The sequence below is a fragment of the Solanum stenotomum genome, chromosome 12, assembly GCF_019186545.1.
Source record: "Solanum stenotomum isolate F172 chromosome 12, ASM1918654v1, whole genome shotgun sequence".
In the NCBI taxonomy this organism is placed as follows: Eukaryota; Viridiplantae; Streptophyta; class Magnoliopsida; order Solanales; family Solanaceae; genus Solanum; species Solanum stenotomum.
The window spans coordinates 34,099,560-34,111,253 of NC_064293.1; the positions used below are offsets into that span (position 1 = coordinate 34,099,560).

At 36.4% G+C, this 11,694-nt stretch overlaps 1 protein-coding gene across 1 annotated transcript; it reads right to left on the reverse strand.

Moving 5' to 3' along the window:
• Positions 1 to 1,522: 1,522 nt before the first annotated feature.
• Positions 1,523 to 11,488, reverse strand: LOC125849369 (protein STICHEL-like 3). The gene is made up of 6 exons (XM_049529434.1): positions 8,459 to 11,488; positions 7,085 to 7,304; positions 6,180 to 6,749; positions 4,208 to 4,838; positions 3,016 to 3,079; positions 1,523 to 1,877 (listed from the first exon to the last, which is right to left on the reverse strand). The coding sequence occupies exons 1-6, from the start codon at positions 10,520 to 10,522 to the stop codon at positions 1,785 to 1,787; spliced, it is 3,642 nt and encodes a 1,213-aa protein (XP_049385391.1). The 5' UTR covers positions 10,523 to 11,488; the 3' UTR covers positions 1,523 to 1,784.
• Positions 11,489 to 11,694: the final 206 nt, after the last annotated feature.

Here is an 11,694-nt window from a genome sequence, read left to right on the forward strand (position 1 = left end):
TATATATATTAATTAATTAATTCATTTTAACACCTAATTGACTAAACGTGTCCTTATTTGATTGTAGTCATCTATAATAATCCATGTTAATGGTAATTTGCCTCATTATGTAATTGCCTTTTCTTCACCTAACGAGTTGACTCAAATATGTACATAAGAGTAAAACCAAAAGATTTATCAAATGTGAGAAAGACATTTATTATAACTATATATTATACTATAAGAAGATAATATGGTTTAAAATATGTTTAAACGACGTTTTGTTTGTTACTTGCAAATTATTGAGATATGCTTAAAATTGTATCTTTCCTTCTTGGCCATTTGTTTAATTTATATGGGAACTTTTAACCTTATCTTTTCTGTGAAAAAAAAAAAATCAAACAAGAAGAGCAAACGCAAATAAATAAAAAAATCACTTATTTTTTAAGATAACATTTTCTTTGTACCAAACATACCATGAATATATAATGTATACGTAATGATTATATTGAATATCCATTTTTTTGTCCTCTATTGTTTAAATTCAAAACCATGCTTAGTATTTCTAAACATCCTCAAATTAAACATTTATACCCTATTGACAGTTCTTTAAGTAAATCTGACACCTTTACTCTTCGAACTTGTACTTATCATTAGTGAGCTCAACGAGTAAAGCTTTTTACTAAATATTGTTAAGTTTTTATTAGTCTTTAATTGATAAGTATAGTTTCAAATCGACATGCTATTTTTCACATGATATAGAGACAAAGTGTTAATTAAATAAATTTGTTAAGAGAAAAATCATTAAAATTATTTATGCCAAAAAATAGTTGTTGACTAGGTGAAGCATCCCATGTGAGCCTCTTTGATTAATTCCTGAAACCCATTTGATGGGTTGAACTTGAACTATATATAGAACAACCATTCAACTTTCCAATCTCACCTGTCTTCCATAAAACATCCAAAATATTGAAAAAAAATTTTGGGGGGGCGGGGGGTGGGGGTGGGGGTGTGTGTTTAAAATCCAAAAATGACCCATCACCCTTTATAATCATAGTTGAATATTCCCATACATATATAGTGTGGTAGGGACGATTGAAATGTGATACTCTTATTTGATACTCACTCCGTCTCATATTATTACTCGCACACCCTTAAAGAAATCACAAAATGGATTTTTTAAAATTAATTCTATCTTGATTTTATAAATTGACAAATAATTTGGGACATATATATTGTACAGGTAGAAATTTAAACCTTAAATGGTCGTTTTTGACTAAATTAACTTGATATATCAACGAAAATTTATGTTATCTTGTTTGACAGACTATATGTAAGGATAAGTATGTTACATCATACATGGTTTGAAATTTAAAGGGACTAAAATTATGTATGGTATTCCAAAAGTGTCCTTTGAATCCAAAACAAGGGATTAAAATTTTGAAATATGGCAAATTAACAAAGAACGTCTTGCTAGTGCAACTTCATGAAATAAAACAAAGGACTATAGTTTGAGATTAAATGGATAAAGAATGGACAAAAATTACTAACAAAAAAGGAAAAATGAATTCCCAATAATTTATAAAAATGTAGAATAGTCTTAGTACATGAGAACTACTTTAGACATCTAAAAAGAAAATTGCTAAACTAAAAAAAGATATTTTAATAATGCACCTTCCATTTCTCATCTTCTACCTTATTATTGGAAAAATAAAGTTGACCCTCTAAACAAAGATTGACTTGAACAAATAGTAGAACTAAAACTGGAAATTAATCTGCCCCTAAGCTTTCTGATACATTCACTGCTACCTTGGAGACCTACCAGAGAGACATTTTCCGCAAGAAACGAACCTCAGTAAGCTCTTCGGCCTCCTACTTCTAGATTTCAATCGCGAAAGCTGCACGATGAACAATTCTGTTAACTGATAGCTTCAAATAAATCAGTAGGGTTACTAAATTTGATAATAAGTCAGTATTCTATCCTGTAGCAAGTTGGTGTAAAGCCTCAAGCTCTTCCAAATCATGAAACAAAAGAAATAAGAAGCTACAAGTGAAACCAATAGGATTAAAACTGGATTTATATCCCATTTACTCCACCAAGACAAATAAGTCCTTCCTTCAGTATCATGCCTCAGTGCCAGTAATCAAAACTGTGTGGGGGCATAAAGTTCATAAAACCAGTAACCTGAAAATTGCTATTTATAGTTATAGTCTGATGTTCTTTAAAGACTTTTTATATTCGAAATCGTGACAACTTTTACAGAAAATTGGCTGGATTGACTGCATTTAATAGTTTAAACATCTCATCACTGCCTAAGCAAGTCGAAACTATGAATCACGTGCGGTTGTCCAACCTATTTCCTTCTCTTGGTTTCTTTTTGGGGAGGAGGGCAGAGGTTTTTGCTAAAAGTTGCACTACTTGCAACAGGACGGAATACTCTGGAGCAATAGATTAGGTCAGATAATTCGCTATTTCTAGCTTTGGAATTGGATTCAAGGATGTGGCCTAACGGTCAATGAAATGGGAGGAGAACCCCGAAGTCTCAAGTACAAATCTGAGCGAAGGCAAAAACACTAGGCAATTTCTTTCCACTTACCTAGAGTTACTTGATACCTGTGGTTAGAGGCACCTGGTGAAATAGTTGAGGTACCCAAGCTAGCCCAGACATCACAGTCTAAAAGAAAAATTGATGGATTATGGGCCTGCCTTTAACGTGTGCATACAACACATCCCACTATACTCTTTTGCTAGCCTTTCTTCTTCTGTTTTTTTTTTTGGGTGCGTAAGAGATATTTTCTCACGGTCCATCATAATAGCTAAATGTAAGACAAGGCAGCCGGCAAGGAAGCATCTTGAATTGACATGTTAGGAACTGAAACGTCTTCATACTTGCTTACACTTGCAACACTTGTAGTGCAGTATGTCAAATTCCAATTAATGGCAGAATGCAAGCAACTATGTTGACACACAACTCGAAAAGTCTAAAGGACTCTTGAATGCATTGAAAAAGAAAATAGACATTTGAATCTGTTTACCTGTCGGCGGGTGACTCTTTTAGCCTTCCAACAAAGCAAGCTCCTTGACCTAGCTTCTAATCTCCTGCAGAGAAGAAAGATCACATTACTACTTGAGAATAGTCAAATTAAAAGAGGAACACTTTCGTGTTTCCAACAACAACTGAATATCAAATAAAGACAGTTATACCTACTATAAGAACTATGCAATATAAGAGTATTTATTCCACGAAAAAACAAGTGGTTCCATATGTTCTGATGTTATACTCAAAGGTCTATCCTACACTTAGCTTGTAACATTTTCTATGGGGTCTTTTAGCTGATAACTGACGACAGGACAACACTAAGAGTCCGTTTGGATTGGCTTAAAAAAAGTACTCCCTCCGTCCCATTTTATGTGGCAACATTTCCTTTTTGGTCAGTCCCAAAAAGAATGTCACATTTCCTTATATGGCAAGTTTATAAAAGTACAATTCCTCTTTTATCCTTGTTGGTCCCACTTAATCTTAAAATAATACTCCAATACATTTATGAGGAGAGAGAAAAAAAAGTCTACTTTTTAAAGGGCAATTTGGTAAACATTTCAAAGTCTTCATTTATTTCTTAAACTCCGTGCCCGGTCAAATGTTGCCACATAAAATGGGACGGAGGGAGTAGCTTTTAAGTCAAAAATAAAAAGTCCAACTGAAATGATTTTTAAGTCGAAAAATAAAAAGTAGGGGGAGACCTACTTTTGATTTCTGACTTATTTTAAGTAATTTTTTACCTTGCCAAACACTTCGTAACTTATTTTAAGTTATGTTTTATATTTGCCAAACACTTCCAGAAGTCAAAAACTTAAAAGTAGGTTTGACCGACTTTTAAGCCAATCCAAACGGGCTCTAAGTTGGATGGAGTGCATTTGGCCAACATGTGTATCAGTCCATCCACCAACAAGTGAAGGATGAAGGGGCTGCTTCTATTCCACATTTCATATAATATAATCTATCCACTCTATATCTCCTCAACCAAGAAATCAGTAAGGCATTCTCTAATCTTTTCTTCTTCTTTACTACTATATAAAATCAAAACACAACTTAAAGACATACGTTTTAATGGTATATTATTTGTCTCTTCAAGCAAATGAATGTGAAAATGGTTACACCTCTGAGACACATATACAATCTGATATAAAATGTGGTAATACAAGAAGGATGGGAAAAGAGGTACATACAAATTCTCTTGTTCAAGCTTTTCAGCAATAGAAACAGCCTTGCGTTTTGACCAGCTACTCTGCCGCGTGCATCCTTCTGCCTGCTGAATTACGTGAGCAAGAGATACCTTGCTCTTAACTAAGCTCAAACTCTGGCTTCTATCCCCTAAGTTTCTTCGTTCAGGAATGGAGGTGGATGAATTTTTGGCAATTGACATTGTCCCTCCTGGAAAATCACTTTCTAAATTCCGCCTATCAAATCTTGTATTGTTCTCAATCTGTTCATTGTGTTTCGATTCTCTTGGAGAAGCTTCCTCTTCAACTATCTCACTACCACCTATTCCTCTCGAGTCGAGCTTTGTAAATGCTAAACCTTCTCTATCATTTACTTGTGCCCTGTTGATTTCATCAGGACCTGCCATTCTCACCCCATTACCATAAAGGCCAGGTTTCGTACCGATATGAGATACACCATGAGGTGCTGCTGACAACACAATTGGTCCAGCCCTGCCATCTTTCCCGGATTCACATCTGATTTCTATTGTCACGGGGGACCCAAGAACAGACTCAAAAGCTTGTAAAATATGACCCCTGAATTTCTCTACCTTGGATTTTGTTAGATGTGAGCTGAACAGTAACTGCACAGTTGGAGCTGCAATGAAATTAATAAATTAGATGAGCACGAATCACATCTACAAATGAAGCCCCACAGATAAATATTTAATAGTTGTTCCAACAAAAAAGCGGGAAACAACAGGGCACATATGCACAGTACATGAAACATATCTTTTAAATAGAGTCCCTCCCACCCTCTCTCACAAGTCATGGGGCACATATGCAAGCATAAGCAAGTCTAGAACTCATATTCCAGAAGACTCAGTATTGCTACAAGTCGGAATGAAATTTTATGTTCATATAATGTTTGAGTTACCCAAACTAAAATAATGAGATGCCAATCAAATAGGAAGCTTACAACAGAATGAATATGGAATTACAAAGGAAACTAATCTGAAAAATGCAAGAGTAATACTCAGAAAGGCTAGCAATGCATTAAATTTATAACACGGATGTAAAATTAAGCAGGTAACGGGAGATGAACAGGTACAGATGGAGATTCAAAAGAATAAGGGAATAAAGAAAGTATATATTTCTGATGCGTTAAGCAGTAAAAACACTCTTAGAATCAGCAGCCTGCTACTATTAGAGGCGAATCAGGATTTGAACTTTATTTGTTCGAGTTTGGGGTTCTATCACATCTTATTTGATTTACAGGGTTTGCCATTTATTTATACTTGATTTAGTGATTTTTAACACATAAAAGTTCCAAGACAAAGCTATTGGTGTTCAGATGAACCCATAACTCACACTCTACATCTTCCCCTGGCTACTACTTGCTGCAACAAGGCTTCAAAATGAACTGTTCAAACCATATAATCCTGTCAAATCGTGCCCTCTTTATATTACTAGGTTCGAATTCAATTCACCTTCCTCACCAAAAAAAAAAAAAAAAGCAGCAAGTTTAACATCCTAGACATTTAGAAATATATGTCCATGATCTCTCTTGACAAGGAAACAAAAGATTACATCCAAGAAACTTGAACAGACGGGCCTTTCGGAGAAAGCCCAACCCCAAATTGATTCCTGAATAAGAGAAAGGAAGCTTTTCTCTTTAATCTATTCCATAACCCTTCCTTAAAAGAGTGCAGGCCTGTAATAATTTAAAATAATCAAGATCTATTTTAAGCTAACGTTAATCGGTATACTTAAAATTAAAGTAAAGTATTTTGTGTTAAACTGATCTGGCGGACAAAACTCTTCTGGTTTTCACCTGCTGATTAAACATGCAGTTGAAATGCCTAAAACTGAATATAAGTATGCAAAATTCACTACTCATGACCACACGACATAGCAATAAAAATAATTAAGAACAATTCACTAGTCATGACCATAAGACATAGCTAAGGATGTTTGTAAGAGACTAAATGAATTGTACCTGCTCCAAAGCTGACTGAGGTAAGCTTCCCTTCACGATACATAAACTCTTTTAAGCCATTTATTTCAATATTTTCAAGCACTTCTAACCACATTTCTTCAATATCCCGGTGCAACTTACCTGTAACCTGGCCACTGCTTGTTCTATTTTTGTCACTAGAGACGCTATAAGCTTTTTGAGCAAGTACTCCAGCTCCATTATGCCCTTTTCCACCAATGCGAACCCCTTTCACCCTGGCGTCGGAGTAAATATTACTAGAACATCCAGCTTGAAAGTTTTCTACCCTACTTTTTGATGGGAACCCTCTGTCTTTGTGTAGCATGTCATCAGCATGCTCGACATTGCTTTTCCTGGGTCTTTCTGTTCCCCCTGCATTATTCAAGCCTAGTGGACTTTGAATAAAACTAGTGTCTGCTGAGGAATTGGGCAACATATACTGCTGATCTGGAGCGAGTTGCAGCAATGCAGCTGTAAGCCAGGTAAGTCTGTCATTTGACATTCTCAGCTGCTTTTCAGCTTCAGATAGTGTTTTCAGAGCTTGACGCAGTTTTTCCATATCTTGTTTTGATACTGCAACCAAAGAATAGAGGAAAGTAAGGGTTGAACTTGGAGAAAAATATGATTAAAATGGCATATATAGTTCAAGTTCCTGTGACAATATTGAAAGAGAATGAGAAGGCAATTAGTTAATTGGAGGATGTGATATAAGATTCTCTTTGCAAATTGTTTCACAAGCAAAGTTGATTTAACTTTTAGTTGGAAGACTTAGTAAAGGAAATGAAATATGTATTGTCTAGTGATTGTGAGCTATTACCCAGTAGTTTATCCAATATCATATGGATCTATCAAGGAGACCCAATGAATAACTCATTTATTACGGAATAACCAAATTATAGATCACTTACTTGCTTGGCGTCGAAAGAACTTCCTCCGAGGCCTTTCTTTTGTGAAGTCATAGCTCCCAGCAAGTATATCAGTTATGACTGTAGCAAGTTGTGACATTAAAGCTAAGGGTTCGACACCAGATTCCATGATATCCCTCAAATGTTTCACTGTATTGACAGTGTCAGCAGATAATGCCAAGTCAAGTAAGTCCACTAATTTCTCATCGGAAATAAGTCCAACCTGTAATGCCATCAAGTCACAAAAGTTATTAAAAAGTAAAAATCACATATCTAATTTAAAAATTTAGTAATTAGGCAATGTTAGGAAGAAGATGAAACAAAGCTAGCCTCTCTGTTGATTAGGTGTAATTTTCCATAAAAGCAAGAAGAAATAATTATAATACAGGATATTCCAATTCTTCATCAAAGAACAATATATACTAAATGTCATTTCTAAGTATCTCAATATTATTATCCAAAAAGTAATAACCAGTCCATTAGAGACAATTTTTGTTCTATAGAAAGCTTAACGTACATTCAAATATGCACTTATTTTTTATAATCATGGTATTGGGCTAGCTTGCACACACTTCGATTAATTGGTACCTGCTGCCTCCCACCAGCACAGGTACCAGGTAACTCTGTCCACCACTAGGTAATGTTTTTGCCTCTGCCAGGAATTGAACGTGACACCTCACGGTTCTCAACCACTTCATTGACCACAAACTATGCACCTCAGCTTCTATCATATAGTTGGACAACCAGTTAAAGTTCATTTCCAAGATGCCTAGTGCTTCTTCACCAGCATTGTAAACTGATATGGTAGCCCTATGCTAAAACCTCTAAAAAAAAAAAGCATGATATTCTCTTACAAAAAGACTAGTCTTCTTCCTGAAGTGTAAGATAATAGTTGGATTAGTCTAAGACACCTAACCTCCTCACACTGAAATAATCAAATAAGTGTGTGCGCAAGAAAACACCATCATCTAGCTAAAGCTTTTTGATAAACAATTATGAGATCAAACAGATATTAATCATATGCCACTCTCTTACTGAAAGCATATTTTAGGCAAAAAGAAAATGAAATACTAAAATCCCCTTCTAATGCTGAGAAGGGCAACGTCCACTTGATAAAAGATGCACTATGATAAATCAAAACATGTTTAGTAAAATCTCCACTGAGGAAAGGGAGAACAAAAGAAAACAAAATTCACGCATAAAACATTTTAACCTTGATTTGGAAATTTCATATGATTATTTGCAAATCAAATAAAGTTCAAGTGGGATCATAAGACAGATTTACTAAATGTATTAGCAACAAAGTATGAGATCTTGGTCGGCAAAGCAAAAAGAACTTCCTCGAGTTTTGATAAGAGAAAATGCTAGAAAACGCACCAGCTCCTGAACAAGAGGGACAGAGATTCTCTGGCCAAGCAAACTCAATTGCTCAAGAGTCATTTCAGCATCTCTCAACGATCCATCTGATCTTGATGCAATAAGCTTGAGTGCATCCCTTTCGATTTCAAGATCTTCCTTAGTTGCAATCCATTGCAAAGTATAGATAATATCTGCATCCTTCAACTTGGGAAAAAAGAATTTCTGGCACCTAGATATGATTATATGAGGCAAGACATCAAGACTTGAGGATACAAGGATGAAAACAACTCGCCTAGGGGATCTATCGATGACCTTTAGAATAGCACTCCAACAATCAGGAGACAGTGTGTCACAATCATCAAATATAAAAACCCTATACTGGGATGGTAGTTTGGAGACAATCATATTATCAAGAAGATCCATCATATTCTCGAAATCAAAATTACTCACAGGACCTATTTCCCTTATATTTCGACTCCTTCCCATATCATGTGCAATGCAAGAATCACAAAAACCACAAGGCTTGGGATGCTCAATGGATTGGCAATTTAATGCCCTTGCAAAAATGCGGGCACATGAGGTCTTTCCTGTTCCATGAGGCCCATAGAAAACATAAAGCAAGCCAACTTTTCTCTTAAGAGCAGCATTTGAAAGAGCTTGCGCAACTAAATTCTGTCCTACCAAATCCCGGAATGTTCTTGGCATATACTTTTGTGTTAGACTCTGGTGCCTACTATTGCCACGCCTACGAAATTTGCGTTGCTCACCTGATCTAGCTTCTGAAGCAAGATCCGAGTCAAGTTCTTGCTTTAGTAAATTGTCAGCATAGATACCCAACTCCCCCGAATAATCATGAACCCAAGCAGGATGGTCTGAACTGCCCTGAGAATTTGAAGGATCAAATAGTAAGGGCAACGCCTCTGCTTCAGATTTACTAGATGAGCTCGAGTATTCAGACATTATTGGCATATCAGCAGCATCCCTCCCTGTTGGACCACCACCACTTCTTTTTGACCTTGGATCAGACAAACCACAAGATAAACTCTTGCCTGCCATGTCAAGAAATGATTTTCCTCTATGATGAATCCTTGACCAGTTCCAAGGAATTCCGCACCCATTCCTTGGATCTCTTGTTACATTCTGGTTGACATACTCTTCATAGCCATCTTCTGCAGGATATTTTTGGTGTGCTGAAGCTTGACCTAATGAATTTGAGGCCACAGACATTTCATTGTGGGCAAGAGCATCTCTTGAAGGAACAGAAGTGCGAGTTCTTCTTGCCCCTCGAAACTTACGCCGTTTTACTCTGCCATTGCCACGAGTTGTCGCCTCCATTTGCTCTGCAATTTTCTCATTATGAGTATGCCTTCCACGAGCATGAATGTGAGAAGAAGCTACCCCATCACTGTCAATTGGAACATCATTTAATTGCTCAGAGAGGGTCCTTATTCGATCATCATGCCTCTGCCTCTCTGTTTCATTGCTAATTCTACCTTTTTGTTCGGAGTTCTCTGAAACAGGATTGCGGACCAAATCATTTCCATCATCCGAACACTCATCCTTTTCAGCAATGAAGTCAGTTCCCAGATTCCTACGGCTTGATTCTTCTCTCCTGACTCTCCTCCGTTCGCGAACTCCACTCTTGCTACTTCGATCACTTGGAGCCCCTGCCATTCGCTCAGTATTATGCTTGTTAATCTCTGCAGAAGCCACTCTAGACGGCGATCGGGCAGCTAAAGGAGGCGAGTTTCCAGATAAACCTCTACCATCCCTAGGTCGATCTATGCCTACAGACCGCCTACCATTGCTCATAACAGCATCCCTTTCACTTCTTTTAAGAAGGGCATCGACAACCGAAGGAGATTGCCATGAGGGTGGACTTGCAGAAGGATCTCTTAAGGACCTTGACCTCTGAAGGACAACAAGGTCCCTCATAAGGGACCTATCAGCCAAAATGGGGCTATGCTTATGCATGTGGTTCTTCAAATGAATACAATTTGTCAAATGTATGTGATTTCGTAAGTGATCACTAATGTTTCCATTTGCATCCTTAAGAATCCGGTCACGAACAGCCCTGGTCATGATCAGTACATAAATTGATCCAAAAACGGAAATATTCTTGAATTATGGTTAGACATCAACAAATGTATCATTCTCTCCAAATCAGTCCCAAATCTTCCCAATTATGGAAAAGTCCAACTTAAAATGTCTACCAATTCACCAGTATTAAATTATCTCACTATCAACGCCCCAGAACCAAGAAATAAATGACCAAATCAAACCAAATTTACCTTCCAAAACCATCAAATAACCCCAAAAATCATTATAAACATTCCCACTAAACAAATCTCACGTCCAGTAACGGCTAAAACTCCAAAGAAGAAAAATCTTACGACAAATCATTATCCATTAAAAATCCAAAACCTCCACAAACCCATAGCCAGCTGCCACTCTTGCTTACTACCCAACAAAAAAAGCAAAGCAAAAACGAAAACCCATCTCAATTAGAGCATAAAGACTCTACCTTTCTTCAGTTTCAAGCTTTTAATAGCTTATTAGAAGTAAAGGGTCACCGTATATTATGACAAAAACGGTGGAAAGAGAAAGCAAAAGTTGGGAGTAACACTACACTCACCTGAATCAAGAGGGAGACTGAGCAGCAAGTGACCCGTTACTATCATAAAAAGTGTTCTTTTTTTTTTTTTTGCTTAACTTTTCTCAGATCTCTTTTTTCAATCTTACCATACTTTCACATGAACTTCACGAGAGCTTCCTTAAAGAAAACGATAGAAGTTGCCGCTCACCTCAAAAACACACACACCAGAAGAAGAACATGTGCATTAACCCCTTACCCCTGTTTTACTGTGTTTTTTATGTGTATTTGTTTTTGCAGAAATTGAGACAACCAGTTATGAGCTGAACAGAGCAGAAATGGGTAGTGTTTATTTACTATTTTTTACCAGTAGAGAGAGAAAGAGAAAGATTCGTGGGTGGGCTAGAGAGAGAAACAATTAGCAGAGAGAAAACAAGAACTATATAAATGTGTATACTCTATAGTCTAACAGACAGAGAGAAAAGGGAAGAATCTTGGAAATTTTGCTGAGGAATTTGGGACATTTTTGCAAGAGAAAAAGCAAAAAGAGTTTACTTAATTTATTTTTGTTTTTTTAGCATCAAATAATGATGGGGAATTTTGAATTAAATCCTTTTTTTTGGGTCTTTTGCTATGATTTTGGTTAATAATTAAATAATTA

Coding starts and splice junctions, on each gene's coding strand:
- LOC125849369 (XM_049529434.1), bottom strand. CDS start 10,522: ATGACCAGGGCTGTTCGTGACCGGATTCTTAAGGATGCAAATGGAAAC. Junction 3,080..4,207: donor AAGCTTGAACAAGAGAATTT/GTATGTACCTCT, acceptor TCTTCTCTGCAG/GAGATTAGAAGCTAGGTCAA. Junction 1,878..3,015: donor AAAGAGTCACCCGCCGACAG/GTAAACAGATTC, acceptor TTCATCGTGCAG/CTTTCGCGATTGAAATCTAG.